At 62.8% G+C, this 22,574-nt stretch overlaps 1 protein-coding gene across 2 annotated transcripts in view; it reads right to left on the reverse strand.

Annotated features, from left to right (window-relative positions):
- The window catches only part of ltk (leukocyte receptor tyrosine kinase), a 372,023-nt gene that overhangs the window by 88,519 nt on the left and 260,930 nt on the right, over positions 1 to 22,574 (reverse strand). For both annotated transcript variants that reach the window (XM_086003657.1, XM_086003656.1), the window contains one exon: positions 2,925 to 3,056. In XM_086003657.1, the coding sequence (XP_085859783.1) occupies positions 2,925 to 3,056 (132 nt within the window). The remainder of the gene's footprint in view (positions 1 to 2,924; positions 3,057 to 22,574) is intronic.

The raw sequence follows: 22,574 nt of genomic DNA on the forward strand, positions 1-22,574 counted from the left end.
CCGATGATTAGACTTTCCAAGCACTGCTTGGTGTCCCAGGTGGGGCTCATAGTAAATGACTGAGGGAGGCTCAACACTTTGGGCTCGAATTTCCAAGCCCCGAGGAGGCGGGTTTGGAGGCGGGAGTGGTGGGAAAATTGCAGAATCGGGGGGCAGGAACCCATCCCGCCCCCAACCCGCCTCTGTGCCAATGTCCCAGGAGGCGAGTACCCGACCTGCGCCGGGTCCCGTCTCCTTGGAGGCGGGAAGGGATTAAAGCCTATTAACTGCCTGTTAACAGGTAGTTAACAGGCAAAAAATAGGATTATCCCCTTTTTGCCCTCACAAGTGCGGGCTTCCCGAAGGCTCCAAAACCCGCCAGCTCAGCGAGGCGAGTACTGGGTCTGCGGGGGTCAGGTGCAAAAGTGTGGTGTGAAGGTAAGTGATGGGTGCAAGAGTGTAGAGGTGAGTATCTGAGGTAGGCGCAAAGTGTTAGTAAAAGTGCACTTACCTTTCTTTCTTCCTGCAGGCTTCAGTCGGTGTGTATGCGGAGAGTCTCGGACCTCCGTGTTGCAGATGACAGATGGCCGTTGCATTATCAGATGCAACAACCATCTCATTTCTGTAAAAGAAAGAAGGTTGATGAGGTCTTGAATTCAAGACCTCATCAAACTGCAGAGAATGTCACTGTTTGACAGCCTCACAGAGCTGTCAAACGATGAGAATTCATCTGTCAAAAATTTTTGACAGATGAAACGCCATACGTTGACGTTCTCTGCAACCGGCTTTCCCTTAATTGGCCTGCTAAACCCACTGGGCGGGCTTAACAAGGTCAAGAAGTTGATGGAGGCGGGACTGAAACCCAGTAAGTGGGAGTCCCGCCTCCTAAAGCTCCCCATTGGCAAAATCACTCCCATAGTTTTGAAATCGATTCAGAACCTCCTATTTGCCATAAAAAGACAATCCCCTGCCCCATCCCAGAAGACCTTTGTGACCCATGGAGTATTAATCATCTAGTTTGAAAATAATCCCATTAACCTTCAAGCCTCATCCATATCTAGCTCCAAGTGATTGGCAGCATATTCTTATCTGACACTTCAGTGCAGTACTGAGGGAGTGCTGGACTGTCGGAGGTGCCGTCTTTTGAATGGGACGTTAAACCAAGGCCCAGTCTGCTCTCTCAGGTGGATATAAAAGATCCCATGGCACTATTTCAAAGAAGAGCAAAAGAAAAGAAAGGAAGACTTGCATTTATATAGCGCCTTTCACGACCACCGGATGTCTCAAAGTGCTTTACAGCCAATGAAGTATTATTTGAAGTGGAGTCACTGTTGTAATGTGGCAGCCAATTTGCGCACAGCAAGGTGATAATGACCAGATAATCTGTTTTTGTTATGTTGGTTGAGGGATAAATATTGGCTAGGACACCGGGGATAACTCCCCAGCTCTTCTTTGAAATAGTGCCATGGGATCTTTTACGTCCACCTGAGAGAGCAGACAGGGCCTCATGATAATCTCTCATCTGAAAGACTACACCTCCGACAGTGCAGCACTCCCTCAGCACTGCACTGCAGTGTCAGCCTAGCTTTATGTGTTCAAGTCCCTGGAGTGGGACTCGAACCCACAACCGTTCTGATTCAGAGATTTACAGGACCTTGCTGTGCACAAATTGGCTGCCGCGTCTCCTACATTACAGGAATGGCGAAACTTCAAAAGTACTTCTTGGCTGTAAGGTTTCGTGAGGTTGTGAAAGATGCTATATAAATGCAAGTTCTTTCTTTTTTTCTCCTTCAATTGGTCAAATGAGCAACATCAGTTGGAAGGTGCGATTGAGTCACAAGTGATCAGAGGACATGAGAAGATCACCGATGATTAGACTTTCCAAGCACTGCTTGGTGTCCCAGGTGGGGCTCATAGTAAATGACTGAGGGAGGCTCAACACTTTGGGCTCGAATTTCCAAGCCCCGAGGAGGCGGGTTTGGAGGCGGGAGTGGTGGGAAAATTGCAGAATCGGGGGGCAGGAACCCATCCCGCCCCCAACCCGCCTCTGTGCCAATGTCCCAGGAGGCGAGTACCCGACCTGTGCTGGGAGCCGTCTCCCCGAGGTGGGAAGGGGATTAGTGCCAATTAACTGCCTGTTAACAGGTAGTTAACAGGCAGATTTTTGCCTAATCCCTATTTTTAGCCCTGAAGTGTGGGCTGTCCGATGGCTCCGAACCACGCCAAGTTAGCGAGGCGGACCGTCAGTCTGCAGAAGTTGGAGGGGTCGAGATGCCAGTTGTGCAGGGGAGTGATGGGTGCATGTGTGCAGAGGTAAGTGTGTGAGGTAAGTGTAAAGTGTTTTAATAAGTTTTACTTACCTTTACTTTCTCCTGCAGGCTTCCTTCCTTCAGTTCTCGGGAGTCCCTCAGTTCACCGGCACAGAAAGCAGAATGGCCGCTGAACTGTCAAAAGCTGCAGCCTCTGCTTTCTGGTCTGGAGAGCTCTCTAACTGAGTCCGAGTAGAAGGACTCAAGTTAGAAGACAGATTGTCGCTTCACAGAGCTGTCAAACGTTGATTTTTCATCTGTCAAAAGCTCTTGACAGATGAAATGTCAATCACTGACATTACCAGTAACCAGGTGTCCCTTAATTTGTCTGCTGAGCCCGCTGGGCGGGCTTAACAAGGTCAATCATGGGAAAATAGTGTGGGTTGGCCACAAATCGATGGAGGCAGGACTACAACCCAGAAAGTGGGAGCCCTGCCTCCAAAAGCTCCCCATTGACAAAATCGAGCCCTTTGTGTCTGAAATACAGAATCTAATAGACAGAAAACATCAGGAGACCTTTCAGCGTTTTATAAAGCGGAAATAAAGACTTTATTTTGGGATAAGCATAAAGCCTCATTTAAATAACGGCATGTGTGTGAAAACATATTTGTGTACCTCAGAATAGAATCTGTATACCTTAAAGATATATGTTGCTCCGCCACCTCCACCTCCACCTCCTGCCCATTCTAATATGGCATTGTTAGTATTGTATTCATCTTCAATGATGGAAGATTCTCCCAAGCAGATCTTCTGAGTCATGGCGTCCCTCTAAAGAGAGAAGCAGAGATGCTGTTAACTTCTAGACTCCTCTAGTCATGCTGCAGCCATTCTATGGCTTGTAGCTTATTTCTCTTAATACATGCATTTATGGGGAAGCTAGATAAGCACAGGGACAGAAGGGTATGCTCATGTTGAGCATAATGCTGGCATAGACCAGTTGGACCGAATGGCCTGTTTCTGTGCTGTAGATTCTATGTAATTCTATTCACAGCAGCTATCTGCCATTCTATGAAACGCTGACTTGTAGGAATGGGTGAGGATAGGCTTGAAGATCAATAGACTTGAGCTTTCATCCCACATTATCTGAGAAAACAGTGGAAAGCTGTGGCTGAAAGGTTATCCTCCAAACACAGCTGAGTGTAGTTTTTATTGGCCAGACATATACCTGACATGCACGGAAACCCATCTCCACGTTAAAGAGCGTCCAGACCAAGTGGGTAAAAAATACACGAAGAAAGAGTTTCTGTTTGCCTGATGTAAAATACACACTCTTTCTCCACATGGACCTGCCCCACATATCTCGAGTCAAGACAGCAAAAACCAATGCATAGGGAGCCCACAAACGTAGCATGTCTCTTTGATGATAGGCTAAACTGTTGTACTCAGATTGTAACCTGATAAAACTACAAGGTCTAAACTCACAGAGCAATGGCAATATTCCCTCTGCCAAAATTTCCCGAATGATTAGGGCAGTGCTTTGCAGGGTTATCTGGAGCTGAGTGAGAAGAAGCCCAGTTCCAAATGACAGGTCTATTTAGGTCCTATTAATAGCCAGGATAGCTGGTCAATCATCGATGGTGACCTGCAGTCATACCCTTCTGTCTGTCAGCAGATTACTGAGTCCACCACAGAGGGTTGACTTGGTTCCATAACCAGGTGTGTCATCTTGGACCTGCTCCGGCCCATAAAAATCTTTCTTTCCTCATCCCCCACTAGTTGTGATATATTTCCAAGTCAGGATGGTGTGTGACTTGGAGGGGAACTTGGAGGTGGTGGTGTTCCCTTGTCCTTCTAGGTGGTAGAGGTCGAGGGATTGTGAGGTGCTGCCGAAGAAGCCTTGGCGAGTTGCTGCAGTGCATCTTGTAGATGGTACACACTGCAGCCACGGTACGCCGGTGGTGGAGGGAGTGAATGTTTAAGGTGGTGAATGGGGTGCTAATTAAATGGACTGCTTTGTCCTGGATGGTGTCGAGCTTCTTGAGTGTTGTTGGAGCTGCACTCATCCAGGCAAGTGGAGAGTGTTATAAATCTCATCATCGAGAAACTACCTATGAAATAACACTGGACGGCCAGCTGGTGGCGCCGTCCAAGGAGTATAAATACTCGGGCATGGACAAGGAGCTAGTGGATGCAACTAGACCTCCATGTTCTGAAACAAGTTGATTAAAGCTTGCTTTATGCTCAAACCAAGTGCGTAGTGAGTTTTATTACGTCAGAGAGTATTCCATCACACTCCTGACTTGTGCCTTGTAGATGGTGGAAAGGCTTTGAGGAGTCAGGAGGTGAGACACTCGCCGCAGGATACCCAGCCTCTGACTTGCTCTTGTTGCCACAGTATTTATGTGGCTGGTCCAGTTAAGTTTCTGGTGAATGGTGACCCCCAGGATGGTGATGGTGGGGGATCTGATGATAGTAATGCCGTTGAAGTCAAGGGGATGTGGTTAGACTCTCTCTTTTGGAGATGGTCATTGCCTGACACTTGTGTGACATGAATGTTACTTGCCACTTATCAGCCTAAACCTGAATGTTGTCCAGGTCTTGCTACATGCAGGCACGGGCTGTTTCATTATCTGAGGAGTTGTGAATGGAACTGATCACTGTGTAGTCATCAGCGAACATCCCCACTTCTGACCTTATGATGGAGGGAAGGTCAATGATGAAGCAGATGAAGATGGTTGGGCCCAAGACACTGCCCTGAGGAACTCCTGCAGCGATGTCCTGGGGATGAGATGATTGGCCCTAAGTATGACTCCAACCAGTGGAGAGTTTTCCCCCTGATTCCCATTGACTTCAGTTTTACTAGGGCTCCTTAGTGCCACATTCGGTCAAATACTGCCTTAATGTCAAGGGCAGTCACTCTCACCTCACCTCTGGAATTCAGCTCTTTTGTCCACGTTTGGTCCAATGCTGTAATGAGGTCTGGAGTCGAATAGTCCTGGCGGAACCCAAGCTGAACATTGGTGAGCAGATTATTGGGGAGTAAATGTTTGATAGCACTGTTAACGACACCTTCCTTCACTTTGCTGATGATTGAGCGTAGACTGATGGGGCAGTAATTGGCTGGATTGGATTTGTCCTGCTTTTTGTGTACAGGACATACCTAGGCAATTTTCCACTTTGTAGGTTAGAGGCCAATGTTGTATCTGTACTGGAACAGCTTGGCTAGAGTTGCGGCTAGTTCTGGAGCACAAATCCTCAGCACTACAGGTGGGATGTTGTCGGGGCCTTTGCTGTATCCAGTGTGTTCAGCCATTCTTGATACCATGTGGAGTGAATCGAATTGCCTGAAGATTGGCTTCTGTGATGGTGGGGACCTCAGGAGGAGGCCAATATGGATCATCCACTTGGCACTTCTGGCTGAAGAAGGTTGCTAACGCTTCAGCCTTGTCTTTTGCACTAACGTGCTGGGCTCCACCATCATTGAGGATGGGGATATTCTTGGCACTTCTTCCACCCGTTAGTTGTTTAATTGTCCACCACCATTCACAACTGGATGTGGCAGGACTGCAGAGCTTTGATCTGATCTGTTGGCTGTGGGATTGCTTAGCCCTGTCTATAGCATGCTGCTTCCGCTTTTTAGCATGCATGTAGTCCTGTGTTGCAGCTTCCCCAGGTTGGCACCTCATTTTTAGGTACACCTGGTGCTGCTCCTGGCCTGCTCTTCTACACTCCTTATTAAACCAGGGTTGGTCCCCTGGCTTGATGGTAATGGTAGAGTGAGGGATATGCCGGGCCATGAGTTTACAGATTGTGGTGGAATACAATTCTGCTGCTGCTGATGGCCCACAGCGCCTCATGGGTGCCCAGTTTTGAGCTGCTAGATCTGTTCTAATCTATCCCATTTAGCACGGTGGTAGTCCCACACAACATGATGAAGAGTGTCCTCAGTGTGAAGATGGGTCTTCATCTCCACAAAGACTGTGCGGTGATCAGTCCTATCAATATTGTCATGGACAGATGCATCTGTGACAGGTAGATTGGTGAGGAAGAGGTCAAGTAGGTTTTTCCCTCGTGTTGGTTCTCTCACCACTTGCCACAAGCCCAGACTGGCTTCACGACTCGCCAGCTCGGTCAGCAGTGATGCTACTGAGCCACTCTTGTTGATGAAGCTTCCCCACCCAGCGTACATTCTGCATCTTTGCTACCCTCAGTGCTTCTTCCAAGTGGTGTTCAACATGGAGGAGAACTGATTCATCAGCTGAGGGAGGGCGGTAGGTGATCACCAGCAGGAGGTTTCCTTGCCCATATTTCACCTGATGCCAGGAGACTTCGGTCAATGTTGAGGACTCCCAGGCCCACTCCCTCCCGACTGTATACCACTGTGCAGCCACCTCTGGTGGGTCTGTCCTGCCAGTGGGACAGGACAGGATGGTGCTGGAGGAGACTGGGACATTGGCTGACAGGTATGATTCTGTGAGTATGACTATGTCAGGCTGTTGCTTGACTAGTCTGTGGGACAGCTCTCCCAATTTAGGCACAAGTCCCCAGATGTTAGTGAGGAGGAATTTGCAGGGCTGACTGGGCTGGGTGTGCTGTTGTCGTGTCCAAATGCCTAGGTCAATGCCAGGTGATCCGTCCGGTTTTATTCCCATTGCAATTTTTTGTAACTGTTTGGATAGGCCAGACAGAGTAAGGAGAGCAGCTATACGTCCTTAAAGGACATTAGTGAACCAGATGGGTTTTTATGACAATGCGATAGTTTCATGGTCACCATTACTGATACTAGCTTTTTATTCCAAATTTATTTAATTAACTGAATTCAAATTCACAAACTGCCATGATGGGATTTGAACTCACGTCTCCGGATTATTAGTCCAGGCCTCTGGATTACTAGCCTGGGAACAACAACAACAACTTGTAGTTATATAGGGGGAGAAATTCGGTTGGTTGCGCCACCCATTAGCGCCTTAAGAAGGGGAGGAAGGCCTGCAATACTGCAGCGCGACGTGCCGCAGCATCCCAAGAGGGATGCGGGGCGCCTCCAGTAGCGCCGCGCTTCCCTTTGGGGCGCAACCACTCAATTTCCGGTGCGGGGGCACAAATGTTTCCGGGGCGCTACTGTTAGCGCCCTGGTGAGGCTGGTGCCCCAAACGGGACTATACTCAATTTCTCCCCCATAGTGCCTTTAACATAGTAAAACGTCCCAGGGTGCTTCACAGGAGCGTTACCAAACAAAATTTGAGGTGGGGGGCTAGCATTGGAACAGTTAAATCTAGAGGCAACAAAGGCATGGATGAGGGTTTCAGTAGCAGATGGGTCGTGGAATAATTTACCCAGGTTGGCTTGCAGTGTGACACTGGCCTTGATGTTCTGAACATCTAAATCAAATGCTATGCACCACACTTGATCATAACCAAATGTCTAACTGAAGTCCTTATTTGCGAGTCTTTGGAAAAGAGGCATGCCTGCTGTGAGGCTGACTCCCATCCAGGGTATTCAATGATAGGTCAGTGTAGGACTCCCTCCCACACTGGAAATGTTTCCCCCTTTTGCCACAAAACCGCATCGCAACCTTGTTCCCGTATCTTGCACATGGATCAGAGGAAGCTCTTCTAGTGCATGTCTGAGCATTCCGAACCATAAAGGAGAAATGTTTGGACATGTCTAAGGTGACAAAAGCTCAATCTGCACTGGGATTTTGCTATCACTGATGAAAAAGACAAAGTGCCCCTCATTCCTTCTCAGTGCAGTCTTGAAGGGCTGATTCCGTGCTGAAGTTGACATCCATTAGGTACCGCGGAAACATTATGAAATTCGGCTCCATTGCACCGATGGTTTTGAAGGTAAAATGGCGTCCGCCTCGCTTCTGCCCACTTTCGGCATGGCCCACACTGAACGCCATCTTGGTAAGGGCGACAACGTGGGCGGTACGTGCTTGCGCCAGCAGTATGCAGAGTAGGCAGATCGTGATGTCAGTCAGCGTGTAACGGCAATTTGATGCACGACCTGCCATTATCAACCTCTACGCTAATCACGCACATCGGCACGAGGGAGCCCCACCAGCGCTACTTAAAAGGATCCATCCAACCTGCAGGTTAGTTGCTTATTGCTAGCTACCGGCTCTTGCAGAGTTTGTAGGAGTACTGGGTTGCTGGAAGAGATTTGAAAGGTTGGTCAAGTGCTGCTGGAAGTTGGGAAGGCGTTGGCTGCTTTTGGAAGGCCTCTGAGTGTACAACTAGCTCCCAGTCATGGGGGCTCTAGTCGCAGTCCGCCTCGCTCCGCAGTCCCCCTCGCGCCGCATTCTCCACTCGCGCCGCAGTCCCCTCGCTCCGCAGTCCCCCTCGCTCCGCAGTCCCCCTCGCTCCTCAGTCCCCCTTGCGCCGCATTCTCCCTCGCTACCAGTCCCCCTCGCTCCGAAGTCCCCCCGCGCTCCCAGTCCACCTCGCGCCGCAGTCCCCCTCGCTCCGCAGTCCCCCTCGTGCTTCATTCCCCCTCGCTCCGCAGTCCCCCTCGCGCCACAGTCCCCCTCGCTCCGGAGTCCCACTCGCTCCCAGTCCCCCTCGCTCCGCAGCCCCCCTCGCTCCTCAGTCCCCCTCGTTCCGCAGTCCCCCTCGCTCCGCATTCCCCCTCGTGCCGCAGTCCCCCTCGCTCCGCAGTCCCCCTCGCTCCTCAGTCCCCCTTGCGCCGCATTCTCCCTCGCTACCAGTCCCCCTCGCTCCGAAGTCCCCCCGCGCTCCCAGTCCACCTCGCGCCACAGTCCCCCTCGCTCCTCAGTCCCCCCGCTCCGCAGTCCCCTCGCTCCGCAGTCCCCCTCGCTCCTCAGTCCCCCTTGCGCCGCATTCTCCCTCGCTACCAGTCACCCCTCGCTCCTCAGTCCCCCTCGCTCCGCAGTCCCCCTCACTCCGCAGTCCCCCTCGCTCCGCTGTATCCCTCGCTCCACAACTCCCCTCGCTCCGCAGTCCCCCCTCGCTCCTCAGTCCCCCTCGCTCCGCAGTCCCCCTCGCGCTTCATTCCCCCTCGCTCCGCGGTCCCCCTCGCTCCGCGGTCCCCCCGCGCTCCACGGTCCCCCTCGCTCCCAGTCCCCCTCGCTCCGCAGTCCCCTCGCTCCGCAGCCCCCATTGCTCCCAGTCCCCCTCGCTCCTCAGTCCCCCTCACTCCGCAGTCCCCTCGCTCCGCAGTCCCCCCACTCCGCAGTCCCCCTCGCTCCGCAGCCCCCTCGCTCCGCAGTCCCCCTCGCTCCGCAGTCCCCCTCGCTCCGCAGTCCCCCACGCTCCGCAACTCCCCTCGCTCCGCAGTCACCCCTCGCTCCTCAGTCCCCCTCGCTCCGCAGTCCCCCTCGCGCTTCATTCCCTCTCACTCCGCAGTCCCCCTCGCTCCGCAACTCCCCATGCTCCACGGTCCCCCTCGCTCCACAGTCCCCCTCGGTCCACAGTCCCCCTCGGTCCGCAGTCCCCCTCGCTCCGCAGTCCCCCTCGCTCCGCAGTCCCCCTCACTCCGCAACTCCCCTCGCTCCATAGTCCCTCTTGCTCCGCAGTCCCCCTCGCTCCGCAACTCCCCTCGCTCCGCAGTCCCCCTCGCTCCGCAGTCCCCTTCGCTCCGCAGTCCCCCTCGCTCCGCAGTCCCCCTCGCTCCGGAGTACCCCTCGCTCCGGAGTCCCCCTCGCTCCCAGTCCCCCTCGCTCTGCAATCCCCCTCGTTCCGCAGTCCCCCTCGCTCCCAGTCCCCCTCGCGCTTCATTCCTCTCGCGCCACAGTCCCCCTCGCTCCGCAGTCCCCCTCGCTCCTCAGTCCCCCACGCTCCGCAGTCCCCTCGCTCCCCAGTCCCCCTTGCTCCCAGTCCCCCTCGCTCCCAGTCCCCCTCCGCAGTCCCCCTCGCTCCGCAGTCCCCCTCGCTCCGCAGTCCCCCTCGCTCCTCAGTCCTCCTCGCTGCACAGTCCCCCCTTGCTCCCAGTCCCCCTCGCTCCGCAGTCCCCCTCGTGTCGCAGTCCCCCTCGCTCCGCAGTCCCCCTCGCTCCGCAGTCCCCCTCGCTCCGCAGTCCCCCTCGCTCCGCAGTCCCCCTCGCTCTGCAGTCCCCCCTCGCTCCTCAGTCCCCCTCGCTCCGTGTAATGAAATGTGTTTGGCTTGCCTGTATTCGTTTTGCACTCATGTATATTACCCTCCCCCACACGGTGTATAGTTTCACTTCCTCTTTCCTGACTAACCTGGAATGTTCCAGGTCTTGGCTGTTGGCTCCGCCCCTGACTTCTCTTACATAAAGATCCCAGGATCTATATGACTCATTCCTGCGTGCCAGTCAGTGTGTTGAGATGTTAGCTCTGATCTTAGTGATTAAAAGCCAACTTGTTAAGGTCTATAACTTCTAGTTTTGTGGTTATTGAAGGCACTTCACTCCGCAATCCCCCTCGCTCCGCAACTCCCCTCGCTCCGCAGTCCCTCTCACTCCGGAACGCCCCTCGCTCCGCAGTCCCCCTCGCTCCGCAGTCCCCCTCGCTCCCAGTCCCCCTCGCTCCGGAGTCCCCCTCGCTCCCAGTCCCCCTCGCTCCGGAGTCCCCCTCGCTCCCAGTCCCCCTTGCTCCGGAGTCCCCCTCGCTCCCAGTCCCCCTCGCTCCGCAGTCCACCTCGCTCCCAGTCCCCCTCGCTCCGGAGTCCCCCTCGCTCCCAGTCCCCCTCGCTCTGGAGTCCCCCTCGCTCCCAGTCCCCCTCGCTCCGGAGTCCCCCTCGCTCCCAGTCCCCCTCGCTCCCAGTCTCCCTCGCTCCGCAGTCCACCTCGCTCCCAGTCCCCCTCGCTCCGCAGTCCACCTCGCTCCCAGTCCCCCTCGCTCCGCAGTCCCCCTCGCTCCGCAGTCCACCTCGCTCCCAGTCCCCCTCGCTCCGCAGTCCACCTCGCTCCGCTGTACGCCTCACTCCACAACTCCCCTCGCTCCGCAGTCACCCCTCGCTCATCAGTCCCCCTCGCACTTCATTCCCCTTCGCTCCGCAACTCCCCTTGCTCTGCGGTCGCCCTTGCTCCGCAGTCCCCCCGCGCTCCACGGTCCCCCTCACTCCCAGTCTCCCTCGCTCCGCAGTCCCCTCGCTCCGCAGCCCCCCTTGCTCCACAGCCCCCCTCGCTCCGCAGTCCCCCTCGCTCCTCAGTCCCCTCGCTCCGCAGCCCCCCTTGCTCCACAGCCCCCCTCGCTCCGCAGTCCCCCTCGCTCCTCAGTCCCCTCGCTCCGCAGCCCCCCTTGCTCCACAGCCCCCCTCGCTCCGCAGTCCCCCTCGATCCGCAGTCCACTCGCTCTGCAGTCCCCCACGCTCCGCAACTCCCCTCGCTCCGCAGTCACCCCTCGCTCCTCAGTCCCCCTCGCTCCGCAGTCCCCCTCGTGCTTCATTCCCTCTCGCTCCGCAGTCCCCCTCGCTCCGCAACTCCCCATGCTCCGCGGTCCCCCTCGCTCCGCAGTCCCCCCGCGCTCCACAGTCCCCCTCGCTCCACAGTCCCCCTCGCTCCACAGTCCCTCTCGCTCCCAGTCCCCCTCACTCCGCTGTCCCTCTCACTCCGCAACTCCCCTCGCTCCATAGTCCCCCACGCTCCGCAATCCTCCTCGCTCCGCAGTCCCCCTCGCTCCGGAGTACCCCTCGCTCACAGACCCCTCGCTCCGGAGTCCCCCTCGCTCCCAGTCCTCCTCGCTCCCAGTCCCCCTCGCTCCGCAGTCCCCCTCGCTCCGCAACTCCCCATGCTCCGCGGTCCCCCTCGCTCCGCAGTCCCCCCGCGCTCCACGGTCCCCCTCGCTCCACAGTCCCCCTCGCTCCACAGTCCCTCTCGCTCCCAGTCCCCCTCACTCCGCTGTCCCTCTCACTCCGCAACTCCCCTCGCTCCATAGTCCCCCTCGCTCCGCAGTCCTCCTCGCTCCGCAGTCCCCCTCGCTCCGGAGTACCCCTCGCTCACAGACCCCTCGCTCCGGAGTCCCCCTCGCTCCCAGTCCTCCTCGCTCCCAGTCCCCCTCGCTCTGCAATCCCCCTCGTTCCGCAGTCCCCCTCGCTCCGGAGTCCCCCTCGCGCTTCATTCCTCTTGCTCCACAGTCCCCCTCGCTCCGCAGTCCCCCGTGCTCCACAGTCCCCTCACTCCCCAGTCCCCCTGGCTCCCAGTACCCCTCGCTCCACAGTCCCCCTCGCTCCCAGTCCCCCTCGCTCCCAGTCCCCCTCCGCAGTCCCCCTCGCTTCCAGTCCCCCTCGCTCCGCAGTCCCCCCTCGCTCCTCAGTCCCCCCTCGCTCCACAGTCCCCCCTCGCTCCCAGTCCCCCTCGCTCCGCAGTCCCCCTCGCTCCTCAGTCCCCCTCGCTCCGCAGTCCCCCTCGTGCTTCATTCCCCCTCGCTCCGCAGTCCCCCTCGCGCTTCATTCCCTCTCGCTCCCAGTCCCCCTCGCTCCACAGTCCCCCTCGCTCCTCAGTCCCCCTCGCTCCTCAGTCCCCCTCGCTCCTCAGTCCCCCTCGCTCCTCAGTCCCCCTCGCTCCACAGTCCCCCTCGCTCCACAGTCCCCCTCGCTCCGGAGTCCCCCTCGCTCCCAGTCCCCTTCGCTCCCAGTCCCCCTCGCCACGCAGCCCCCCTCGCCCCGCAGTCCCCCTCGCTCCACAGTCCCCCTCGCTCCACAGTCCCCCTCGCTCCTCAGTCCCCCTCTCTCCGCAGTCCCCCTCGCTCCCAGTCCCCTTCGCTCCCAGTCCCCCTCGCCACGCAGCCCCCCTCGCCCCGCAGTCCCCCTCACACCGCAGTCTCCCTCGCTCCGCAGTCCCCTCGCCCCGCAGTTCCCCTTGCTCCACAATCCCCCTCGTGTCGCAGTCCCCCTCACTCCGCAGTCCCCCCTCGCTCTGCAGCCCCCCTCACTCCGCAGTCCCCTCGCTCCTCAGTCCCCCCTCGCTCCGCAGTCCCCCTTTGCTCCGCAGTCCCCTCGCTCCTCAGTCCCCCCTCGCTCCACAGTCCCCCTCGCTCCCAGTCCCCCTCGCTCCCAGTCCCCCTCGCTCCCAGTCCCCCTCCGCAGTCCCCCTCGCTTCCAGTCCCCCTCGCTCCGCAGTCCCCCCTCGCTCCTCAGTCCCCCCTCGCTCCCAGTCCCCCTCGCTCCGCAGTCCCCCTCGCTCCTCAGTCCCCCTCGCTCCGCAGTCCCCCTCGTGCTTCATTCCCCCTCGCTCCGCAGTCCCCCTCGCGCTTCATTCCCCCTCGCTCCGCTATCCCCCTCGCTCCGCAACTCCCCTCGCTCCGCAGTCCCCCTCACTCCGCAACTCCCCTCACTCCATAGTCCCCCTCGCTCCGCAGTCCCCCTCGCTCCTCAGTCCCCCTCGCTCCGCAGTCCCCCTCGTGCTTCATTCCCCCTCGCTCCGCAGTCCCCCTCGCGCTTCATTCCCTCTCGCTCCCAGTCCCCCTCGCTCCACAGTCCCCCTCGCTCCTCAGTCCCCCTCGCTCCTCAGTCCCCCTCGCTCCTCAGTCCCCCTCGCTCCTCAGTCCCCCTCGCTCCACAGTCCCCCTCGCTCCACAGTCCCCCTCGCTCCGGAGTCCCCCTCGCTCCCAGTCCCCTTCGCTCCCAGTCCCCCTCGCCACGCAGCCCCCCTCGCCCCGCAGTCCCCCTCACTCCGCAGTCCCCCTCGCTCCACAGTCCCCCTCGCTCCTCAGTCCCCCTCTCTCCGCAGTCCCCCTCGCTCCCAGTCCCCCTCGCTCCCAGTCCCCTTCGCTCCCAGTCCCCCTCGCCACGCAGCCCCCCTCGCCCCGCAGTCCCCCTCACACCGCAGTCTCCCTCGCTCCGCAGTCCCCTCGCCCCGCAGTTCCCCTTGCTCCACAATCCCCCTCGTGTCGCAGTCCCCCTCACTCCGCAGTCCCCCCTCGCTCTGCAGCCCCCCTCACTCCGCAGTCCCCTCGCTCCTCAGTCCCCCCTCGCTCCGCAGTCCCCCTTTGCTCCGCAGTCCCCTCGCTCCTCAGTCCCCCCTCGCTCCACAGTCCCCCTCGCTCCCAGTCCCCCTCGCTCCCAGTCCCCCTCCGCAGTCCCCCTCGCTTCCAGTCCCCCTCGCTCCGCAGTCCCCCCTCGCTCCTCAGTCCCCCCTCGCTCCCAGTCCCCCTCGCTCCGCAGTCCCCCTCGCTCCTCAGTCCCCCTCGCTCCGCAGTCCCCCTCGTGCTTCATTCCCCCTCGCTCCGCAGTCCCCCTCGCGCTTCATTCCCCCTCGCTCCGCTATCCCCCTCGCTCCGCAACTCCCCTCGCTCCGCAGTCCCCCTCACTCCGCAACTCCCCTCACTCCATAGTCCCCCTCGCTCCGCAGTCCCCCTCGCTCCGCAGTCCACCTCGCTCCGGAGTCCCCCTCGCTCCCAGTCCCCCTCGCTCCCAGTCCCCCTCGCTCCCAGTCCCCCTCGCTCCCAGTCCCCCTCGCTCCGGAGTCTCCCTCACTCCCAGTCCCCCTCGTTCCGCAATCCCCCTCGCTCCTCAGTCCCCCTCGCTCCACAGTCCCCCTCGCTCCACAGTCCCCCTCGCTCCTCAGTCCCCCTCGCTCCTCAGTCCCCCTCGCTCCACAGTCCCCCTCGCTCCACAGTCCCCCTCGCTCCTCAGTCCCCCTCGCTCCGCAGTCCCCCTCTCTCCGCAGTCCCCCTCGCTCCCAGTCCCCCTCGCTCCCAGTCCCCTTCGCTCCCAGTCCCCCTCGCCACGCAGACCCCCTCGCCCCGCAGTCCCCCTCGCTCCCAGTCCCCTTCGCTCCCAGTCCCCCTCGCCACGCAGACCCCCTCGCCCCGCAGTCCCCCTCACTCCGCAGTCTCCCTCCCTCCGCAGTCCCCTCGCCCCGCAGTTCCCCTTGCTCCGCAATCCCCCTCGTGTCGCAGTCCCCCTCACTCCGCAGTCCCCCCTTGCTCTGCAGTCCCCCCTCGCTCTGCAGCCCCCCTCACTCCGCAGTCCCCTCGCTCCTCAGTCCCCCCTCGCTCCGCAGTCCCCCTTTGCTCCGCAGTCCCCTCGCTCCTCAGTCCCCCCTCGCTCCCAGTCCATCTCGCTCCCAGTCCCCTCGCTCCGGAGTCCCCCGCGCTCCACAGTCTCCTCGCTCCGCAGCCCCCCTCGCTCCCCAGTCCCCCTCGCTCCGCAGTCCCCCCTCGCTCCGCAGTCCCCCCTCGCTCCGCAGTCCCCCCTCGCTCCGCAGTCCCCCCGCGCTCCGCAGTCCCCCTCGCTCCGCAGTCCCCCGCGCTCCGCAGTCCCCCCTCGCTCCTCAGTCCCCCTCGCTCCGCAGTCCCCCCGCGCTCTGCAGTCCCCCTCACTCCGCAGTCCCCCGCGCTCTGCAGTCCCCCTCGCTCCGCAAGTCCCCTCGCTCCTCAGTCCCCCTCGCTCCTCAGTCCCCCTCGCGCTTCATTCCCCCTTGCTCCTCAGTCCCCCTCGCTTCGCAGTCCCCCTCGCTCCTCATTCCCCCTCGCGCTTCATTCCCCCTCGCTCCGCATTCCCCCTCGCTCCTCAGTCCCCCTCGCTTCGCAGTCCCCCTCGCTCCGCAGTCCCCCTTGCTTCGCAGTCCCCCTCGCTCCACATTCCCCCACGCGCTTCATTCCCCCTCGCTCCGCAGTCCCCCTCGCGCTTCATTCCCCCTTTCTCCGCATTCCCCCTTGCTCCTCAGTCCCCCTCGCTCCCAGTCCCCCTCGCTCTGCAGTCCCCCTCGCTTCGCAGTCCCCCTCGCTCCTCAGTCGCCCTCGCTCCGCAGTCTCCCTCGCTCCGCAGCCCCCCTCGTGCTTCAGTCCCCCTCGCTCCGCAGTCCCCCTCGCTCCGCAGTCCCCCTCGCGCCGCAGTCCCCCTCGCTCCGCAGTCCCCCTCGCTCCGCAGTCCCCCTCATGCTTCATTCCTCCTCGCGCCGCATTCTCCCCTCGCGCCGCAGTCCCCCTCGCTCCACAGTCCCCCTCGCTCCACAGTCCCCCTCGCTCCACAGTCCCTCTCGCTCCCAGTCCCCCTCACTCCGCTGTCCCTCTCACTCCGCAACTCCCCTCGCTCCATAGTCCCCCACGCTCCGCAATCCTCCTCGCTCCGCAGTCCCCCTCGCTCCGGAGTACCCCTCGCTCACAGACCCCTCGCTCCGGAGTCCCCCTCGCTCCCAGTCCTCCTCGCTCCCAGTCCCCCTCGCTCCGCAGTCCCCCTCGCTCCGCAACTCCCCATGCTCCGCGGTCCCCCTCGCTCCGCAGTCCCCCCGCGCTCCACGGTCCCCCTCGCTCCACAGTCCCCCTCGCTCCACAGTCCCTCTCGCTCCCAGTCCCCCTCACTCCGCTGTCCCTCTCACTCCGCAACTCCCCTCGCTCCATAGTCCCCCTCGCTCCGCAGTCCTCCTCGCTCCGCAGTCCCCCTCGCTCCGGAGTACCCCTCGCTCACAGACCCCTCGCTCCGGAGTCCCCCTCGCTCCCAGTCCTCCTCGCTCCCAGTCCCCCTCGCTCTGCAATCCCCCTCGTTCCGCAGTCCCCCTCGCTCCGGAGTCCCCCTCGCGCTTCATTCCTCTTGCTCCACAGTCCCCCTCGCTCCGCAGTCCCCCGTGCTCCACAGTCCCCTCACTCCCCAGTCCCCCTGGCTCCCAGTACCCCTCGCTCCACAGTCCCCCTCGCTCCCAGTCCCCCTCGCTCCCAGTCCCCCTCCGCAGTCCCCCTCGCTTCCAGTCCCCCTCGCTCCGCAGTCCCCCCTCGCTCCTCAGTCCCCCCTCGCTCCACAGTCCCCCCTCGCTCCACAGTCCCCCCTCGCTCCCAGTCCCCCTCGCTCCGCAGTCCCCCTCGCTCCTCAGTCCCCCTCGCTCCGCAGTCCCCCTCGTGCTTCATTCCCCCTCGCTCCGCAGTCCCCCTCGCGCTTCATTCCCTCTCGCTCCCAGTCCCCCTCGCTCCACAGTCCCCCTCGCTCCTCAGTCCCCCTCGCTCCTCAGTCCCCCTCGCTCCTCAGTCCCCCTCGCTCCACAGTCCCCCTCGCTCCACAGTCCCCCTCGCTCCGGAGTCCCCCTCGCTCCCAGTCCCCTTCGCTCCCAGTCCCCCTCGCCACGCAGCCCCCCTCGCCCCGCAGTCCCCCTCGCTCCACAGTCCCCCTCGCTCCACAGTCCCCCTCGCTCCTCAGTCCCCCTCTCTCCGCAGTCCCCCTCGCTCCCAGTCCCCTTCGCTCCCAGTCCCCCTCGCCACGCAGCCCCCCTCGCCCCGCAGTCCCCCTCACACCGCAGTCTCCCTCGCTCCGCAGTCCCCTCGCCCCGCAGTTCCCCTTGCTCCACAATCCCCCTCGTGTCGCAGTCCCCCTCACTCCGCAGTCCCCCCTCGCTCTGCAGCCCCCCTCACTCCGCAGTCCCCTCGCTCCTCAGTCCCCCCTCGCTCCGCAGTCCCCCTTTGCTCCGCAGTCCCCTCGCTCCTCAGTCCCCCCTCGCTCCACAGTCCCCCTCGCTCCCAGTCCCCCTCGCTCCCAGTCCCCCTCCGCAGTCCCCCTCGCTTCCAGTCCCCCTCGCTCCGCAGTCCCCCCTCGCTCCTCAGTCCCCCCTCGCTCCCAGTCCCCCTCGCTCCGCAGTCCCCCTCGCTCCTCAGTCCCCCTCGCTCCGCAGTCCCCCTCGTGCTTCATTCCCCCTCGCTCCGCAGTCCCCCTCGCGCTTCATTCCCCCTCGCTCCGCTATCCCCCTCGCTCCGCAACTCCCCTCGCTCCGCAGTCCCCCTCACTCCGCAACTCCCCTCACTCCATAGTCCCCCTCGCTCCGCAGTCCCCCTCGCTCCTCAGTCCCCCTCGCTCCGCAGTCCCCCTCGTGCTTCATTCCCCCTCGCTCCGCAGTCCCCCTCGCGCTTCATTCCCTCTCGCTCCCAGTCCCCCTCGCTCCACAGTCCCCCTCGCTCCTCAGTCCCCCTCGCTCCTCAGTCCCCCTCGCTCCTCAGTCCCCCTCGCTCCTCAGTCCCCCTCGCTCCACAGTCCCCCTCGCTCCACAGTCCCCCTCGCTCCACAGTCCCCCTCGCTCCGGAGTCCCCCTCGCTCCCAGTCCCCTTCGCTCCCAGTCCCCCTCGCCACGCAGCCCCCCTCGCCCCGCAGTCCCCCTCACTCCGCAGTCCCCCTCGCTCCACAGTCCCCCTCGCTCCTCAGTCCCCCTCTCTCCGCAGTCCCCCTCGCTCCCAGTCCCCCTCGCTCCCAGTCCCCTTCGCTCCCAGTCCCCCTCGCCACGCAGCCCCCCTCGCCCCGCAGTCCCCCTCACACCGCAGTCTCCCTCGCTCCGCAGTCCCCTCGCCCCGCAGTTCCCCTTGCTCCACAATCCCCCTCGTGTCGCAGTCCCCCTCACTCCGCAGTCCCCCCTCGCTCTGCAGCCCCCCTCACTCCGCAGTCCCCTCGCTCCTCAGTCCCCCCTCGCTCCGCAGTCCCCCTTTGCTCCGCAGTCCCCTCGCTCCTCAGTCCCCCCTCGCTCCACAGTCCCCCTCGCTCCCAGTCCCCCTCGCTCCCAGTCCCCCTCCGCAGTCCCCCTCGCTTCCAGTCCCCCTCGCTCCGCAGTCCCCCCTCGCTCCTCAGTCCCCCCTCGCTCCCAGTCCCCCTCGCTCCGCAGTCCCCCTCGCTCCTCAGTCCCCCTCGCTCCGCAGTCCCCCTCGTGCTTCATTCCCCCTCGCTCCGCAGTCCCCCTCGCGCTTCATTCCCCCTCGCTCCGCTATCCCCCTCGCTCCGCAACTCCCCTCGCTCCGCAGTCCCCCTCACTCCGCAACTCCCCTCACTCCATAGTCCCCCTCGCTCCGCAGTCCCCCTCGCTCCGCAGTCCACCTCGCTCCGGAGTCCCCCTCGCTCCCAGTCCCCCTCGCTCCCAGTCCCCCTCGCTCCCAGTCCCCCTCGCTCCCAGTCCCCCTCGCTCCGGAGTCTCCCTCACTCCCAGTCCCCCTCGTTCCGCAATCCCCCTCGCTCCTCAGTCCCCCTCGCTCCACAGTCCCCCTCGCTCCACAGTCCCCCTCGCTCCTCAGTCCCCCTCGCTCCTCAGTCCCCCTCGCTCCACAGTCCCCCTCGCTCCACAGTCCCCCTCGCTCCTCAGTCCCCCTCGCTCCGCAGTCCCCCTCTCTCCGCAGTCCCCCTCGCTCCCAGTCCCCCTCGCTCCCAGTCCCCTTCGCTCCCAGTCCCCCTCGCCACGCAGACCCCCTCGCCCCGCAGTCCCCCTCGCTCCCAGTCCCCTTCGCTCCCAGTCCCCCTCGCCACGCAGACCCCCTCGCCCCGCAGTCCCCCTCACTCCGCAGTCTCCCTCCCTCCGCAGTCCCCTCGCCCCGCAGTTCCCCTTGCTCCGCAATCCCCCTCGTGTCGCAGTCCCCCTCACTCCGCAGTCCCCCCTTGCTCTGCAGTCCCCCCTCGCTCTGCAGCCCCCCTCACTCCGCAGTCCCCTCGCTCCTCAGTCCCCCCTCGCTCCGCAGTCCCCCTTTGCTCCGCAGTCCCCTCGCTCCTCAGTCCCCCCTCGCTCCCAGTCCATCTCGCTCCCAGTCCCCTCGCTCCGGAGTCCCCCGCGCTCCACAGTCTCCTCGCTCCGCAGCCCCCCTCGCTCCCCAGTCCCCCTCGCTCCGCAGTCCCCCCTCGCTCCGCAGTCCCCCCTCGCTCCGCAGTCCCCCCGCGCTCCGCAGTCCCCTTCGCTCCGCAGTCCCCCGCGCTCCGCAGTCCCCCCTCGCTCCTCAGTCCCCCTCGCTCCGCAGTCCCCCCCGCGCTCTGCAGTCCCCCTCACTCCGCAGTCCCCCGCGCTCTGCAGTCCCCCTCGCTCCGCAAGTCCCCTCGCTCCTCAGTCCCCCTCGCTCCTCAGTCCCCCTCGCGCTTCATTCCCCCTTGCTCCTCAGTCCCCCTCGCTTCGCAGTCCCCCTCGCTCCTCATTCCCCCTCGCGCTTCATTCCCCCTCGCTCCGCATTCCCCCTCGCTCCTCAGTCCCCCTCGCTTCGCAGTCCCCCTCGCTCCGCAGTCCCCCTTGCTTCGCAGTCCCCCTCGCTCCACATTCCCCCACGCGCTTCATTCCCCCTCGCTCCGCAGGCCCCCTCGCGCTTCATTCCCCCTTTCTCCGCATTCCCCCTTGCTCCTCAGTCCCCCTCGCTCCCAGTCCCCCTCGCTCTGCAGTCCCCCTCGCTTCGCAGTCCCCCTCGCTCCTCAGTCGCCCTCGCTCCGCAGTCTCCCTCGCTCCGCAGCCCCCCTCGTGCTTCAGTCCCCCTCGCTCCGCAGTCCCCCTCGCTCCGCAGTCCCCCTCGCGCCGCAGTCCCCCTCGCTCCGCAGTCCCCCTCGCTCCGCAGTCCCCCTCATGCTTCATTCCTCCTCGCGCCGCATTCTCCCCTCGCGCCGCAGTCCCCCTCGCTCCACAGTCCCCCTCGCTCCACAGTCCCCCTCGCTCCACAGTCCCTCTCGCTCCCAGTCCCCCTCACTCCGCTGTCCCTCTCACTCCGCAACTCCCCTCGCTCCATAGTCCCCCACGCTCCGCAATCCTCCTCGCTCCGCAGTCCCCCTCGCTCCGGAGTACCCCTCGCTCACAGACCCCTCGCTCCGGAGTCCCCCTCGCTCCCAGTCCTCCTCGCTCCCAGTCCCCCTCGCTCCGCAGTCCCCCTCGCTCCGCAACTCCCCATGCTCCGCGGTCCCCCTCGCTCCGCAGTCCCCCCGCGCTCCACGGTCCCCCTCGCTCCACAGTCCCCCTCGCTCCACAGTCCCTCTCGCTCCCAGTCCCCCTCACTCCGCTGTCCCTCTCACTCCGCAACTCCCCTCGCTCCATAGTCCCCCTCGCTCCGCAGTCCTCCTCGCTCCGCAGTCCCCCTCGCTCCGGAGTACCCCTCGCTCACAGACCCCTCGCTCCGGAGTCCCCCTCGCTCCCAGTCCTCCTCGCTCCCAGTCCCCCTCGCTCTGCAATCCCCCTCGTTCCGCAGTCCCCCCTCGCTCCGGAGTCCCCCTCGCGCTTCATTCCTCTTGCTCCACAGTCCCCCTCGCTCCGCAGTCCCCCGTGCTCCACAGTCCCCTCACTCCCCAGTCCCCCTGGCTCCCAGTACCCCTCGCTCCACAGTCCCCCTCGCTCCCAGTCCCCCTCGCTCCCAGTCCCCGCTCCGCAGTCCCCCTCGCTTCCCAGTCCCCCTCGCTCCGCAGTCCCTCGCTCCTCAGTCCCCCCTCGCTCCACAGTCCCCCCTCGCTCCCAGTCCCCCTCGCTCCGCAGTCCCCCTCGCTCCTCAGTCCCCCTCGCTCCGCAGTCCCCCTCGTGCTTCATTCCCCCTCGCTCCGCAGTCCCCCTCGCGCTTCATTCCCTCTCGCTCCCAGTCCCCCTCGCTCCACAGTCCCCCTCGCTCCTCAGTCCCCCTCGCTCCTCAGTCCCCCTCGCTCCTCAGTCCCCCTCGCTCCTCAGTCCCCCTCGCTCCACAGTCCCCCTCGCTCCACAGTCCCCCTCGCTCCGGAGTCCCCCTCGCTCCCAGTCCCCTTCGCTCCCAGTCCCCCTCGCCACGCAGCCCCCCTCGCCCCGCAGTCCCCCTCGCTCCACAGTCCCCCTCGCTCCACAGTCCCCCTCGCTCCTCAGTCCCCCTCTCTCCGCAGTCCCCCTCGCTCCCAGTCCCCTTCGCTCCCAGTCCCCCTCGCCACGCAGCCCCCCTCGCCCCGCAGTCCCCCTCACACCGCAGTCTCCCTCGCTCCGCAGTCCCCTCGCCCCGCAGTTCCCCTTGCTCCACAATCCCCCTCGTGTCGCAGTCCCCCTCACTCCGCAGTCCCCCCTCGCTCTGCAGCCCCCCTCACTCCGCAGTCCCCTCGCTCCTCAGTCCCCCCTCGCTCCGCAGTCCCCCTTTGCTCCGCAGTCCCCTCGCTCCTCAGTCCCCCCTCGCTCCACAGTCCCCCTCGCTCCCAGTCCCCCTCGCTCCCAGTCCCCCTCCGCAGTCCCCCTCGCTTCCAGTCCCCCTCGCTCCGCAGTCCCCCCTCGCTCCTCAGTCCCCCCTCGCTCCCAGTCCCCCTCGCTCCGCAGTCCCCCTCGCTCCTCAGTCCCCCTCGCTCCGCAGTCCCCCTCGTGCTTCATTCCCCCTCGCTCCGCAGTCCCCCTCGCGCTTCATTCCCCCTCGCTCCGCTATCCCCCTCGCTCCGCAACTCCCCTCGCTCCGCAGTCCCCCTCACTCCGCAACTCCCCTCACTCCATAGTCCCCCTCGCTCCGCAGTCCCCCTCGCTCCTCAGTCCCCCTCGCTCCGCAGTCCCCCTCGTGCTTCATTCCCCCTCGCTCCGCAGTCCCCCTCGCGCTTCATTCCCTCTCGCTCCCAGTCCCCCTCGCTCCACAGTCCCCCTCGCTCCTCAGTCCCCCTCGCTCCTCAGTCCCCCTCGCTCCTCAGTCCCCCTCGCTCCTCAGTCCCCCTCGCTCCACAGTCCCCCTCGCTCCACAGTCCCCCTCGCTCCGGAGTCCCCCTCGCTCCCAGTCCCCTTCGCTCCCAGTCCCCCTCGCCA

The sequence above is a fragment of the Somniosus microcephalus genome, chromosome 12 (genome assembly GCF_052327205.1).
Source record: "Somniosus microcephalus isolate GS21.2 chromosome 12, FLI_Smic_1.0, whole genome shotgun sequence".
Classification (NCBI taxonomy): Eukaryota; Metazoa; Chordata; class Chondrichthyes; order Squaliformes; family Somniosidae; genus Somniosus; species Somniosus microcephalus.